The sequence below is a fragment of the Aythya fuligula genome, chromosome 2 (genome assembly GCF_009819795.1).
Source record: "Aythya fuligula isolate bAytFul2 chromosome 2, bAytFul2.pri, whole genome shotgun sequence".
Classification (NCBI taxonomy): domain Eukaryota; kingdom Metazoa; phylum Chordata; class Aves; order Anseriformes; family Anatidae; genus Aythya; species Aythya fuligula.
The window spans coordinates 132,912,173-132,928,965 of record NC_045560.1 but is presented as its reverse complement, the minus strand read 5'-3'; the positions used below and the strand labels follow the sequence as shown (position 1 = coordinate 132,928,965).

The 16,793-nt window shown below is 35.8% G+C and overlaps 1 protein-coding gene across 2 annotated transcripts in view; it reads left to right on the top strand.

The window, feature by feature from the left end:
* MMP16 (matrix metallopeptidase 16) overlaps positions 1–16,793 on the top strand; it is a 189,128-nt gene that overhangs the window by 85,470 nt on the left and 86,865 nt on the right. Inside the window, exons 2-3 of one of the 2 annotated variants that reach the window (XM_032181550.1) lie at positions 7,785–7,933; positions 14,902–15,024. In XM_032181550.1, the coding sequence (XP_032037441.1) occupies positions 7,785–7,933; positions 14,902–15,024 (272 nt within the window). The remainder of the gene's footprint in view (positions 1–7,784; positions 7,934–14,901; positions 15,025–16,793) is intronic. The other variant, XM_032181551.1, reaches the window with a different exon arrangement.

Here is a 16,793-nt window from a genome sequence, read left to right as displayed (position 1 = left end):
TCCTTTTTTTCAGGTCAAATAAACCTAGTGACCTCAGCTGCTCCTTGTACGTCTTCTCCTCTAGGCCCTCCATCATCTTAGTAGCCCTTCTCTGGACACTCTCCAATAGTTTCATGTCCTTTTTGTACTGTGGTGCTCGGAACTGCACACAGTACTTGAGTACTTGTGCCACACCAGCACAGAGTAGAGCAGGACAGTCACTTCCCTCGACCAACTACCAATGCCATGCTTGATGCATCCCAGGATATGGTTGGTCCTCCTGGCTGCCACGGCACGCTGTTGGCTCATACTCAGCTTGCCATCAACCAAAACCCCCAGATCCATCTCTGCGGGGCCACTGTCCAACATCTTGTCACCCAGTCTGTATATATAGCCAGGCTTATCCAGTCCCAGATGCAGAATCTGTCACTTGCTCTTGTTAAACTTTTTAAATGCGGTTGGTGACTGCCCAGCTCTCCAGTCTGTTCAGGTCTTTCTGTAAGGCCTTTCCACCCTCAACAAAGTCAACAACTCCTTCAAGTTTAGTATCATCAGTAAATTTGCTCAAAACACCTTCTAGTCCTACCTCCAAATCATTTATAAAAACATTTAAGAGAACTGGCCCTAAAATGGAGCCTTGGGGGACCCCACTGGTGACCAGCCGCTAGCCTGATGTGGCCCCATTTACCACAGACCTTTGAGCCCTACTCGTCAACCAATTATTCACCCATTGTCTGATGTTTTTGTCTACCTGTATACTGGACATTTTGTCCAGTACAATCCTATCAGAAACTGTGTCAAAAGCTTTACTGAAATCCAAAAAGATCAAAAACAAAAACAAAAACAAACAAACAAACAAAAAAAAACAACACTGCAGCTGGGAGAGTGAGGAGTGAGAAGAGTGAGAACCAGCCCCGCAGACCCCAAGGTCAGTGCAGAGGGAGGGCAGGAGGTGCTCCAGGCATGCAGCAGCAGTTCCCCTGCGGCCTATGGAGAGGCCCCTGGTGGAGCAGACTGTCCCACTGCAGCCCATGGGTCCCACATGGAGCAGATCTCCACGCTGCAGCCCATGGAGGAGCCCCCGGTGGAGCAGGTGGATGTGGCCTGAAGGAGGCTGTGGCCCATGGAGAGCCCCCACAGGAGCAGGCCCTGGGAAAGAGCTGCAGCCCATGGAGAGGAGCCCACGCAAGAGCAGGGAGTATGGGGGGGAGCTGCCACCCATGGGGGACCCGTGCTGGAGCAGTTTGCTCCTGGGGGATGGACCCCGTGGTATGGAGCCATGTGGGAGCAGTGCTTGAAGAGCTACTGCCTGTGGGCAGCCCCCGCAGGTTCAATTGGGAAAGGACAGCATCCCGTGGGAGGGACCCCATATCGGAGCAGAGCAGGGGCAGAGAGTGACCATGAAGGAGCTGCGGAGACAAAGCGTTAGGGACTGACTGCAGCCCTCATTCCTTGCTCCCCTGCGCCACTCATAGGGAGGAGGTAGAAGAGGATGGATGGGGGGGAAGGTGGTTTTAGTTTGTTTTGTTTCTCACTTCTCTAGCTTGTTAGTAATAGATAGTAAATTTCTTTAATCTCTCTATGCTGTCTGTTTTGCCCGTGACAATAATTGTTGAGTGATCTCCCTGTCCTTATCTCATCCTCTGAGCCCTTTTTATCCCATTTTCTCTGCCCCTTGAGCCCCTTTCACCCTATTTTATCTCCCTTTTCCTTTTGAGGATGGGGAGTGAAAGAGCAGTTGTGGTGGAGCTTGGCTGCCCAGCTTAGTAAAACCACAACACTGGTCCACTATGAGCTCAAATCTACTGCTTCAAAGACTACATCTAAGTTTTTACTACAGTGTGGTCTGCAATCTAAATATCCTATAGGCTTTTTCTACTTTTAAGACCTTATTGCAAAAGACCTTATTCTGAATGTGCAAGCTCAGTTTTAGTTGCTAAATATTAGTTATCCCAAATTAAACCATAGGTAGCAAACTGATCATGACCATTAAGCTATTATGTTGTCTATCATAATTTGTATTCACATCTGTTAGTCTCTTCTGATAGACTAGGTTGGATTCTCCTAGTCTGATATGCTTTTGGGGGGAAGGATGTCACTAAGAATTTTCTCTCACCATATAGATACCATACACAATATATACTGTGTATACAATTATCTGTGTTCTGTAAATTCACATTGGTGTTAAAAAGGGTAATCATCAGTAAGAAATTGGTGGAATCAGAGATAAGAGGTAGGAAAAACAGAAGAAAATTCCTTATACTGCTCTGTGCAAGTGCTTAGTTCTGTACTACTTACTCTGGCTATCTATCAAGTTGCCACTGAAAAGTCACTACTGGCTGCAGAAGTTAGGCCTGCAACTAAAATGTACCATTAGACATTAAAAACTTGCAACAATACAACGTTGCTAGGATGCAAGCATGGCTGGGACAAAAAGAAAAAAAAATATCGTTGATATATTATTCTTTCGATTCTAAGCATATTGAATCAGTTTCAATAGTACTTTATAAACACCAGGGCAGTTTCAGATGGTATCACAGTAGCAGTAACAAGCTGATATGCAAACTCTAAAGGAGATAGGTATTAACTTTTTTTGGAAATTGCAGATTATTGCAGGGTGTACGATTAATTGGCCTACATGGAGAACTAAGCTGGCTATACAGTTACTAATTCTGAACTTGGCTTATTTATCTATATCATAGTAAAACTTTCAAGTTCTTTTCAAGGTGATATCAGCACCTAAACTGCTAAATCTTGTGGTGATCAGTAAAAGTTAGATTCCTAAATATATGTTTTTTGAAAATATAAATCTCCTCAATTACTCAGACATTTTAAATAATTTCACTTAAATTGTTTTTAGTAGAAGTACCTTAAAAACAAACAAACAAACAAACAAACAAACAAAAAAAAAAACAGTTTGAAGTTAAAAAATCTGAGTTTTACTCAGTACCTACAGGAATTTTGTTTTTATGATAAAATCTGAGAAAGGAACAAGAATACATGAATAATAATGATATGCAGCTGCACTAATGAAGGTATTCATGAAATTGTTTTGATCTGTGCTTTCTGAGCCTGTTTGATTTACTAAGGTTTCAGTTTTATAGAACATAAATATACTGTAGCTTATACTGTGCAGTCATTAAGTAACGCTGATGATTCATTGATAAATTCTATCTTAGAAATCACAAAGCTCTCAGATACTCTTCATAATAATCTCACTTCTTAATCTTTTATTATGATATATCGATTATCTTTGTTTCTGTAACCGTCTGGTGTCAACATGGTGTTTTTAAGAGTACTCTTTCTTCCCAAACTAGCAAAGATCTGAATGACTGAAGTCCACCACTGTATTTCATATATTTTAAATTAACCCATACTTTCTCCCTTAAAAGAGAAAACATACAGATGAATGACAAAGTGATATCTATTCTGTAGCTAAATTATTGGTATAGCATAGCAGTAGTAGCAGATACAAACAAAGATGAAAAGTTCTCATCCTGGCAGGAGACACACAAACTATCAAAAAACCTTAGGCATATGGCTAATGACATCTTAAATCTGGAAGTTAATACAGCTCATGTTCTAAGTACTTATGGGTTCCACAGATTCCTGCAGTTCTCCTACAAACTCCTAGCATTTCTCATTTCTTCACCTGTGAGCTTTGTTTACTTTTATTTTTTTTCCTTATGGAAGAAATGAAATTATGTAGGGGGAATTCTTCTAATGCAAAAGGCATAGTATATGTAGAGCATGGTTTTATAATTTTAAAATGTCTAAATAAATGATACGTAAGTCTTGAAGTTCAATTAGTGAGAAAAAAATAGTTTTAGTTTAATTTTATTTCTGTACTTTTGTCCAAAACCAAACCTTTGAGTGTCCACATCCTTCTGAATTACATCTAACAGTCTTCAGTTAAAAATCCAGTGTTTGTTAATAGGACAATAAGAACCAATATACAAATCTAGGGCAAGCAGATGCTTAGTGAAGATAGATTTTAGCTTCTAGTTTCCTAGAGGTTAGTGTGAACAATGAAAAGTCTCTGAGATTAAACAAATGGCATTCATTTAGTTTATTTTAAAAGAGTAGAGTGACTCACATAAGAGAGTTCTAATATATAAAAGGCTGCTGCAGAGGGGAAACGAATAATTAGTTCCCTTCACCAGGTAAAAATGAGAAGCTATAGGCTTAAGTTACAACAAGGGAGATTCAGTTCTGAGGCAAACCTCGCAGAGGATGGCAAAGCATTGTAATAGAGAGGGAAGTGGTGGAGCCTGTTGTCTTGCAGCTGTGTTTTTCTGTGGTTACCGTAAGAGGTTAACATGGCTGTCAGATTGCTGCTGAATAAGGAAGCTTCAGAAGCTTCAATTGAAATAGTGGTATTTTATCTTCCTATACTGTATAAAGAAATGTGAGATATCACTTATTTTGGAGTCCATGCAGTGTCTTTGTTAGCATCCCAAAGATTATGTGTTAGAAGGATGCACTTCACTAGTTCCTTTTTCCAGGACAAACAAGTTCCTCAAAATGATAGATTACTTGCTAATATTTCTGAAGTGTGTTAAGGCAGAGAGACATTTAACTTCATTACTGAGTGAGGGAGAAAGTCTTCTGGCCATAATTTCTTAAATAGGTTGCCTCAAAATTACAAGACTGTGAGAAAATTGTTTTAATTTGTTCTCCTGCTGTGGCTACCTCATTCTTTTCCTTTCTGATATTTTTGCCACCTTTATATTCTGGACTTAATTTTAAAGTTAAGTTTCTCTTTCCTAGTTCCCAGCTTTTGGACTGTGTACAATGGAGTCTTAGACACATATTTCAGTCACCTGGCATACTGATCCAAGGTCCTTCAAAATCCTTTAGTAAAAAATTGGGAAATCTGAGGAATGACACAGAAACCAGATTTGTTGTCTCTTGTCTTGTTTCATGCTGCACAATACTATAGAACACTAATAGCTTTTAGTAGTATCTGAGCTTGCTTTCAGGCATTCACTAGTTATTAGCCTTGGATACCAATTAGTCTGAATTTTCAGAAAAAGGAACTTGTTTTCTGACTGTCCTCTGACTTTCCAGACATACTGTGTCTTTTATTTGCTATTTTGAATTGTAAGGGAAGAGCCAGGTGGTCTACTTCCTTTATTCAACATTAGGGAGTGATTATTGGGTGTCCTGTATTTTTAAAAGGGAATAGGCTCCTGCTGTTTCTGAGCCACCTCTTTTTCTTTTTCTCCTGTGTCTGCAGTGGTACTGTTCTTAATTCCAGTTTGTCCACTCCTCTGCCTTTCTTTCATGAGCAGTGTTCCCCAAGCCCTTTTTTCTCTCTCTTTCTCTCCTTACACCCTTTCTAATTTAGGTATCTGAAACTTCAGCTTCTGGTAAATCTGGTAAATTGTAACCCCATACCCATCTCCTTCAGTTTGCCACAGTAAGGATGTTTTTCAGTGGTGATAAGTGGTCTCTCAAGCCTACCAAGGAAATTTTTGTGCCCTTAACACACAAAAGAGAACTTTATGGAAAGCCCTACTGTGTGTCTGCATACCAAATTAATGCTGGCAAGAAGGTGGCATCAGTTTTGGGAGCAGTGATATGCTGCTCAGAATTATTTTTCTTCCTAAGGTGATCATTTGTTTTAGTATATTTTGACATTCTTCTCGTTTTTTCTTTAATGGCTTGATGAATCTCAAAGTAACCCCATCCTTAGATATATTATTTGTAAGTACTAATTCAGAGGAACTCTACAAATTATCTTGAAATCAACCCACTCTGCATCAAACTAATTTGTTACTTTCATGGTTACGTTTCCACATATTATATCTTGCCAACCTTCCACCCCAAGCTGGCCTTTCAGAGCCATCCTCCAGTAACGGAAGGAAAAGTAGACTTCCAGCAGAAAATGACACATAAGCTAAATAGTGTGATGACACAAAATAATACAAAATGTAAAGTTCATAAGTTCATCCTTGAAGCTGAAAAGTGCAAGAGGTCAGGAGAATACAAAATTGGATGTAGCTACAGATTGTAATTGTTCAGTTTAATGGGAAATAAGAGCATCATTCTATTAAATATAATTCTGTTCTTATTCTGAAGGGCTCCTGTACATAGAGATAGTGTGAAGGTGACAGAGGTTAGGCTACATCTTAATGCTGTCTGTATTGTGTCTCCCCATTGTGCAGAGCTCACAAACATTTTTGAGATTGTGTATGTCTCTGGATATGTAAACCTATTTAAATTAGAAATATCCAAGTTTATAACCTGAAGATTTCCCCTATCTTTAGTGCTGGTTTGATCCTTTAATTGCACTATGCCAAAGTGAACTTATAATTCATGTTCACTGCGTAGAAAAGTTAAACATGACAACAAATTGTTCCATCTTGGGGTACTTCTCTGGAAAGCTTAGGGTGTTTTTTAGATATGTAAAATGGAAGTGAACCACAAACATGATTATCTTTCTATGGACAGGACTCTGCAAGCTAAACTTAAGGTTGAAAATTGCAATTGCATGGTTTGGTGTCAGGATGTGTGTAAACTGTGTGTATAAACAGGTAAATAACCCAGCAGCATTGTATAAGGTAGACAAAGCCCATGGCACACTTATAAGGGGAGAGTAGGTGGATAAAATTTATTAACGTAACAATTCTGAATCCATGAATGTGATAGATCTGAGAGAGGTGACTGAATTTCTTAATTCATTTAAGAATGGAAAAACTGATTTATGGGGTTGCATGTGCTTTCTTACTGTGGAGAGTGAAGCTAAAGGAGGACAATTTAACCATTTCTTGTGTAGTGGCAATATGTACACTTTTCATTGTAGTGAGTAGTTCTACTCACATGAGAAGCAAAGACGTTTTCAAAGATATATCAGTTCTCTCATCAGCTTAAAAGTCTTACACTGTGTTTTGTATAGGCTGGATTTTGAGAATGCTTCAAAACATTAGGGATAACTGCAGCTACTCATTTGTGAAACATTGCCTTAAGAGGACAGCATGTTGCAGAGAGTTTTTCCAGGTGTACTAAGACATTGGCTGTAATCCACACAGCTTTCAGTTATTTGGACCATGCCCTCTCCTTCTTACTTATACACAATTATGAACATAAAGAGTTGGCACTAAATCTATCTGGATCTGAAAAGGAGGATCCTCTTACCAGGGAGATTCCTGTAAGTGTGCACAGACTACTCCTTCCCTCTTTCCCAGCCACCTGCTTTGCTTATGAATATGTGAGTTTGATATTCATTCTGGAAAATGAATCTCTTCTCACCCTCTCTTTCATATTCCTTGAGAGTAGAGAACAATGCAGTGTAACTGTGTGAGAGCTATTGTGGATTTATTATAGTTGGTAAATATTATTATGTATCTGTTGGACAGTCAATTATATGTGGCATATATTGTAGATTTTACATTTTGCCTGCTTTAAATTTTTTTTGAAGTGCCTACAGCAAGGGATAGGTGGTTAAGTTGTAACTTCAAATAAATAAGTACATTAAAAAAATAATTGAAGGAGGCAGTTTCAGATAATAAAGAGAACTGGCTCCTGGGTAAAAAACACTGTAAGTCTGGGAACAGCAGAATCTTTAATAAAGGAGAAGAAATGAAAGGCCCAAAGAATTTCTTCTCTGGAAAAAGAAGGAAAAAAAAAAAGACAAAAAAAAAAAATCCGAAGACCCAAACCTCCAATAAACTAACAGGATTTAACAGGATTTATGCTTGATGAACCAGAAACTTCATTATATATCATACAAAACTAATTACAGGGGAACACTTTATTTACCTCTAATTTCTATTTAATAGCCACTGCACTTGTCATTGCAGGTATGGTTACAAAAGTATGGCTACCTTCCACCAACTGACCCCAGAATGTCGGTGTTGCGCTCTGCAGAAACCATGCAATCAGCTATAGCTGCCATGCAGCAGTTCTATGGCATTAATATGACAGGAAAAGTGGACAGGAACACAATTGAGTAAGTAACTGGTACTGAACTGCTCTTGACTTTTCTGTTTCAGGAAGAGTAAAATAGAAATGGAAAAACTATATGGCAAATGAAGTAGGGTGACCCGGATATCCAAATAGCATTGCATATTCAGATGGGGAGCAAAAATGTTTCTGCCTCTCCTTGACTTCTTTTATTTTCATCTTGTTCTGTTGTATTTAATAATAGGAGATAGTCAGCTGTCAACTGCTGCCTGCTTTTGTGCCCATGATTCTAAAGAAAATGTTTCAGGCTTAATTAAAGAAAAGGAAGATTATCCGTGTAGAACTGGAGAAATCTTTTTGAAACTGCCAAGAATTCACTAAATGTTTCACAGTGGAAAATCTTTAGTGTAAATTTCCTTATCCTCATTACACACAAAGACATACAAAAGTTAGCACATTCCACTGGTTCATTCATTTCATGGTTTCCAGTAACAAAAGACCAGGTGTGCTAATTTTCACGTGCAGTAAAACTGGATTAGTTTTGCATGCCCTTTGCAATTCTGGTCATGTAAAGGAGGCAGCATATGATTTTGCTGAGAGACTAAACACGGCCAAATGCTGTAGAAGGGAAGAGATTGAAAGACTCTTCCAAATGGCTCTATGCTATGACAAAATTTAGAAATGTGCAAAGATGCAAAATAGAATGAGTATAATAGAAGATGCAAAATAGAATGAGTATGAAGAAAACTTATTTGAGGCTAGGAGTTGAAGTGTTGGACTCATTCCAGGTAAAATGCAATGAAGATAATCTCATGATTTTAGAAGAAGTAACTTTACCTGAAAAGCAAACAACAAAATAACACTATAGAACAATAACAAAATAACATATCCAGCATTACTTTATTGACATGCGTTTCTACTGCTTCTCAAAAATGTTTTGTTTTGTTTTGTTTTTGGGGGAAATCCTCTTTAATTTCCCACTTACTAGCCTCAATCTGATGTCATCTTTTGTTATTCTTTTCTGGCAAAGTAGCTGACATGAATGATTATTCAATCATTTATGGTTTAGGGAAGAGTCTACCTAAAATGCTGGCAGGATTGGAAAAATCATTTTATTCCACTGGCACATGCATTATTGCATTGAAAAGCAATAAAGCAAAACAGATTTTAGGGCTGCCCTAAAGGGAGGTGAGTTGATCAGACATCCCTCAGTTTTGGAATTTAAAGGACCTTAGAACAGGCATTGCAATAGCAGTAGGCTCAAGAAACGCCCTGTGAGAGAGCCATGCGCAAAGATATGTTTATGGTCCAGCCTGCAGGTTGTAAAAACTGGGCTCTTTATTCAACTTGTGATTGATCTTTGAGGGGAGAGTGCTACTACACCCAGCACTAGTAGTCTTATAAAGACACATTAGTGAAAGCTTTGTAAGAAGCAATATATTTCACTAAAAGGAAAATGATCTGTTCAATTAGCAGTACAGAGAAGCTAGAAAGTGGTAAAAGAAAGGAAAAGGGGAGGACATCTCTTGCATCAGTCAGCAAGTTAAAAACAAAAACTAAAACAAACAAACAAAAATATTTAATTGCAAAAGGAAGTACTTTATGTTTTCTAAACTGGGCATGTTGGGCAGCATGCCAGAAAGATTGTCTTCATTTCTTCTGTTAAATAAGAGACAAAGAATACAGCAGTCCAAAACACCCATTTTATAGTTTAGTGGGTCTGAATCTTCCAAACACGAACCTTCCATTCTTTTGATACATAATTTTCTTCTCCACAGAAAGAAAGACTAAAGCATGGTGATTCTTAGGTACATATAATTAATGCTTTATGATTTCCATGTTTACTTACACATTTGGAGTTGTATTAACTTGAGCCAAGTTGGGAACAAAACTGATTCTTAAAGACTTGTCACATTTGCATTGGTCTTGAGAAAAAAAAAAAAAAAAAAAAAAAAAAAAACTCATTAAACTAAAGTGTGCCCTCAAGTTACCATCAGTTAACAGCACTGAATATTCTAGTGAGAAGTGGCGGCATAGCAAAGGATATATATTTTTTTAATTGTTCATTTATGGCAGTGATTTGTAAACTTTTGAAATAATTTTCACTTTTGTCTATATATAAAGAGAATACATACTCTCTTTTGACTGGAAAAGTTTGACAGTTTACCATTTGCTTCTCTTTGATTTTTATGTTATAATCTCATGCAATGCTGGGATTACAAAATAAAGACTGTAGCAGGAATCTCATAGAAACATGTTCTCATCTTGTGCATACCTGCTTCTTTAGCATGTCTGGAGAAGAGATTACACTCTGCCTCTTAGTCTGCAGAAGGATGAACAATTAAAAGAAATTACTGTAGTAATTTGACAGGAATCGACTATGGGAACATGAGCAGAGAAATAATGTCTTGCAGCAGCAGCATCAAAGTCTCCTGGAGGAAATTTCTTATTCTGAGAAACAGTTAATCCCTTAATGAGTATTTTGGCATGCATAAATATGAACATCTTGCCCCTACTACTCACAATTCACTTGTTTTTGCTGTATTTTTAAATTTGTTTCCCAAGTAATTTGAAAAAATGATACATGTTTATTGCTGGGGATATGGAAATATGAGTGGTAGAAATAGATATCATCATAATGACATAAAAAATGAGGGACATTCTGAATAGAATTATTAGAATGGAAAATGCAGACAAAATACTCTGACATTTGCATGGAGTGCAACAATATTTTACGCAACTTGTTCATATATTACCAAACCGATCAATGACAATGACCCATCAATCCAAAAAGAAAATTATGAAAATGGACCCTTCTTGGTCTTTCACATTCCTGAAACAAACATATGAAGCAGAGGAAGAGTAGTTGCTGTCTTTTCTTAAAACTTATACATGTTTATTTTCAACATGTGTTTTGCAGTTTAAAGGGATACATTACAAACCTCTTGGTATACAAATAGAATGGTAGTATATAAGATGGTGAATAAATCTCTGTGATAGTAACAAAGCATTCATTTTATTTTAATGTCATCCTTTACAAATAGGTGGCAAATGTGGTCACTTTAGTTCTCAGATGAACTTATAACGAAAGTTTATAGGTTATAATTAAAATATATTTTATTTCAATGAGCAGTGAATGATAAATTTTGAGCTGTTGAAATCATATCAGTAGTCTGTTCTATTGGTTGTTTTGTGTTGTTTTGTGTGTAAATGTTGTTTTATGTGAAAAAAGTATATATAAATTTTTGTTGCCTCAGCAAACATTCAGTGCCTTGCTGAGAAACCATCCTCAGTAAGAGTGTTGAAATACCTTACACCATTTTTTAACTGTTTTCTGTTACATAGAGGAGTGCCAGTAAAGTCCTGTAATGATAGTAAGAAAACAATAGGGAAGAGTAAAAACGTTTAGAAAACATCTCTCTTCACAAGAAGTTTCAGGGTGCCATTCAGAAGTTAACTGAAATCAGTTTTTCCAGCCACTGAGTCAAATTGGATTTTTGGTGTTCTCCCTTTTTATTTTCCTTCTGTGGTATTAGCGTTTGTTTGTTTGTTTGTTTGTTTCCTAAAAGACCACTTCCAACCATTTAGTTTCTCTGACTCTCTCTCTATATAGATACATATATAATAACCATTATACAGCTTTGATGAGGAATAAGCAGGGAAAATAAATAAAAGGTAGCTTTTTTAATGTTTTGACTGCTTTAAAACAAAGTACGACTTTTCACAATTTTTCCTGAAGGCTTAAGAAGGTGAGGAGGGAGAAAGATTTTCTTCCTCTTATCCCTCAAAGATATGATAAGGCTTGAGTAATGAAAAGTTAATTTTCATTTCTCTCTCCTGGAGAAATGTTATAATTTTGCTGCATATTTTTATTTTAATCTTTTCAAATTTTAAGTGAGTCTAAGCTGTTTTAGTTCTCTTGACATATATAGCTCTTCAAGCTTTAAACTAATGGACCTAAGAGAAGAATTAGATGTAAGATTTATGCCTACAGATAGAGTACATTAGTCACAATTAAGCCTCTTTATTGAGTACCAATAAAATATTAATATTGAAGGGCTGCTGCATAAAATATTTCCACAAGTTCGGAAACAAACATATGAAGGAGAGGTAGGCAGTCATCACCAGTGTGCACCTTTTAAAATAAAATAATATATATATTAAATAATTAAATTCTAACACACAATCAAGAACATGGGAAGCATTGATCATATTATGCTATAAGTAGTATATTGAGAAGAAAATAAAAACGAATGTTTTATACATCAGTTATCCCTCAGATGGAAGAGCACGTAACACAGTAAGTATCCACAAATTTCATGAGCATTAATGATTACGGACAGAAGCCTTCCCCACAGTCAGAGTAAGACCTGTTAATGTTTAAGAAACTATTTTTAGCATTAAAAAAAAAAAAGAGAAAGTGAAAATTATGTGCCAGAGATTGTTAATATTTTGCCTCATTTCTGTACTAGAAAGGACTTGACTCCATTACTAACAACTTAATACTTTGTTTAAAACTCCGACTGCCAAATTTAGCTCAGTTAGTATCTGGGTAATAGAGCAGGTGACAGTCCAACACTTCAGCTGCATTAAACAAAGAAAATTACATCTTTCCTGAAATTTTACATGAAGATAACTTGCTGAAAGCTAGTGAGCCACTTGTGCAAAGGCTTCCATTTACATTTACATTGGGATTTATGCTGTGTACAAACCACAGTCCCAGTCATTGTATAACCAACAGTAAGAATATCAACAGGCCACACAGAATGACAGCATGGAACATCCTGTGCCCATTCTAACAAGGATGAAAGCTTGACAGGCTGCACAGCACTTCTGATAGGTACATGCCACTTCAAAGTCAATGGAAAAACAAATTGTGACTGCTTAAATTTCAAAATTTGTTCAAAATTTGGAACTATTGTTTTGTTTAAAATTGTTTGTTAGTATTTCTAGTAAAATAATATTATGTTGAATTCTGAGTCCATGCTATCTACTAGTCTTGTTTTGTTTGTTTGTATGTTACTTGTTTGTTTTGGTATTAAATCTTAAGCATAAAACATTTTATACTAACTTTTTCTAGAGGAGTATTGAACTTTGGAAGTAACTTGAAAGCTTGTTTCAGTAACAGCTTGTTTGTTTGTTTTTATTATTATTAATCTGTGTGTGTGTGTGTATGTGTTTCTTTATTGCTTGCTACTTTCTTTTGATGTAGTGCTGATCCTGTGAAAACAGGCTGAGAGAATTGACATTGTTCAGCCTGGAGAAGAGAAGGCTCCAGGGAGGTCTTATAGTGGCCTTCCAGTACATAAGGGGGAGCCTACAGGAAAGCTGGGGAGGGACTCTTTGACAGGGGATGTAGTGAAATCCATGGATTTATGAAAACAAGTGTGTCTGATTTCACTGAAATTCAAATTTCATCATCCCATCTCTAAAAAGTCATTCCATATGCAATATAGTCTGTCCCGTAGTAGTAGTTATCAAACTTACAATATGCATCTCATTTCTTGAGTACATAACTGAAGAATCAGTGATTTCATTGAATTATTTACTATACACATATATATACACTAGTACTATATATATGTATATATAAAAAATAGTCCTTTGCACTGCAATCATTCCACATTTTCTTATGAACAAAACAAGACAATTTATTTATTATACATATATTTAACTAAGAATACCTACAGGAAAAGATTAAATAAATTGGCTGGTTTCTTTTTTTGTTTGTTTGTTTCTTTAATTATTATTTTTTTTAAAGTTTTGTTAACTGTACATATTTTAAAAAGTATCTATATTCTAATTAGATGAAATTTCAAGTGACTTATCATCCATTCATAAAGCTGGTGTGTGTATATATTTACAAAACAATGCTTAAATGCCAGTTTAATGGTCAGAAATTCATCTGTGCAAGCCTGAAGAACATTACCGTTGTTGTGGTATATACCATAGGAAAACTGCAGCTTTCACATCAGTAATTATCTGGCATGAGTAAAGTCAATGAACTGGAAAAGTATCAGGGGAGTCTTATACAATATAAGTCTTTTACTTATACAATAAATGTCTTTAATCTTACTATCATCCTGGTTGTGCTGCAGATATTCAGTTCACATAAAATCACCACTTCTGCTGAGTTTTGTTACTTCTAATCAAACTAAAGCGTTTATACTGCAAGTAAGAAACAGTTCTTTTAGTAACACTTCTGTTGAACTTATTCTTTTGAATAAGACATCATTGTAATTTTGATAATTTGGAATGCTGACAAATTTGAGGTGTTTGAAATATATGAATACTTTAAAACTTTGAAGGCCATTGCAAAAACAGCATTTCTGTTGAAAGTCTAGTGCTACGGAAGTGGTTGCTTTTGTTGTTTGTATATTAGATATTTTCAACTTGATTCTGTGCAGAACTTTAAATATTCTAAGCAGAATTCTTGTTAGATATCTCCACTAGTTATTTACAGTTGTGAATAGAGCTGGTACCCTTCATTGTGTGGAAAGACAGTGACATACATGTGGTAGGAACATTTAATGAAGATCTTAAAATTATTATGATGTTAGAATGTTTCAATATGTTGAATTAAAAAAAATAAAAATCTGGCAGTAGTAACTAATGATTTGATTAAATTTGTGTATGTATACTTTAACTTAACACCTCCAGTAAGAAAGCCAATAACACAGATAAGAATTACTTTGAATGAATCAGAATAAATTACTAATTCTGAAACACTTATGAAGTCTTTGTTGAGAAGTTGTAGCAAACGAAGGGAAAAAAAAAGGGGTGTGGGAATAAAAACAAATAAATTTGTTTCTGAATGCCAGCAGACGCAATGAAGCTCCACAAAATATACATCTAATAGCAAGATAACTGTTCCTCTTGTTAGTCATCTTTGCTTGTAGACACAAAATTGATCATACTCTAACTTCAAAAAAAAGTTTGATATCTTTATTAATTGAGTGCAGTGATTATGATTTTTCTTTCATGCTGTTTCAACTATGGTGCTGTTTCTTGCAGCTGGATGAAGAAGCCTCGATGTGGTGTGCCTGACCAAACACGAGGTAGCTCTAAATTTAACATTCGTCGGAAACGATATGCGTTAACAGGACAGAAGTGGCAGCACAAACATATCACTTACAGGTACTAAAAATACTAATGTAGATTTATAAATCTCACTAGTAGCACTGAATTTTAATTAAAAGTACATATGAGGTTCTGAAATATTTTTCAATGTTTCAAGAAGTTTGTTATTAATATGTGATGTAAAAATGCTGATTTGAATACCTCTTGGATAAATACATATGTAGTACCTAAGAACCAGGGGATTTTCCTGGATTAAAATTGCATGCATTTAGTAAGCACTAAATTCTCAGAAGCTTTCAGCATCTAATTCACACCCAGTATGTCCTTAACCTTACCTTACAACCCTCTTGGCAGCTTCTCAGAGAACATTTCTCTGAAAGTAGGAGCACTCTAATGAAACTGAGATCGCTAATTTAGAGTATGTAAAATAGGTTATTGAAGGAAGTCAGTCTCCGTAAAATGTAGGTGCCTACAGGTCTGTTTTGAAGCACCAATGAATTTGATTACATTTTGGTGAGTCACTGACCTAACCATTTCCTGCTTACCCAGCGATGAGTATAGGGATACATGGGGGCTGTACATCTTTGTAACTCATGAGTCTGGCACATACTTTACACAGTATATTGCCTATTCTGTAAAATCTGATCTTTCCAGGGAAACTTAGATCCATACAGCGTACTTGCCAGAGTTCTGTCAACCAAAGTAAATGTCATGTATGTAATGTAGTATGCATAGTTTGTCAACAGACTGATTCCCACACAGCCTGTTTGAAAATTTACACATCCCTTCTGTGATTTCTGTACTATCTAACAAGAGTAAGTTACAAGGGATAAACCTGTTTTTAAATTCACTGACTGTTACCTTTATTCATAACCCCATATAAGCATAAGATTTTAAGTACATAAGCTCTAATGGTCATATAGACTGATCTTCATAGAACTGAGAAGAGAGTTTTATTAGTAACACTATATCAATTCTATGGCTTATGTTTGAATTGTAGAATTTTATTTAAGGCATTAAACACTGATATAACTTCAAGCAATAGAGAACTGACTACCTTGTGATTAGTATGTTACACTGGCTTATGTTCTTTATTGTTAATGTAACAATAAAGAAATAAGAAAATATAATGTAATAAGAAAGCACTTCTATCTGCATTTTAAAATTTAAACATAGCATGTACATGTATGCATACATATGAAAAGAATTCATGGTCATCTAAAAATGCTTTTTTTTTTTTTTTTTTCCCATCTCATTTGTACTGAGTCCAATTTTCTATTTCATTACAGGATTTTTTACAACAGTCTAAATCTTACCACTTGTTTATCTTCCATCACCCAAAGCATTCATCATAATCCCAAACAAGGGTGCCCAGTTTTAAACTATGTGGCAACTATCTAGTAATCTCTCTCACTTTGAGGAATTTATAGCAGTTCTTTACCTCCTGCCTTCCCTTCCCTCTTGTAAAATGTTCAGTCTCTCATTTTGACAGGACCTCCAGTCAACAAGAGCTTTAAAGTGAATAAACCTGTAATACTTTTGTAGTGAATTACAGACCAAAAGACATTTAAACTAGAAAAGCCAAGTTGCCTTAGAATAATATATATTATATATATATATAATATATATATATTATTTTTTCTGAATATAGGAAATTCAAAGCAACTAACAACAGGAAAAAAAAAAAAGAGAGAGAAAGAGAAATAAAATAGAGAAATAAAATTTATCCCTTCTCTCCACTTATTTTGTCCTTCCTAGTGGTTCCCTGCTGACAAGATTACAGTTAACTCAATGACCCTTTAAGTTACTTTGTTCCCTTAAAATTT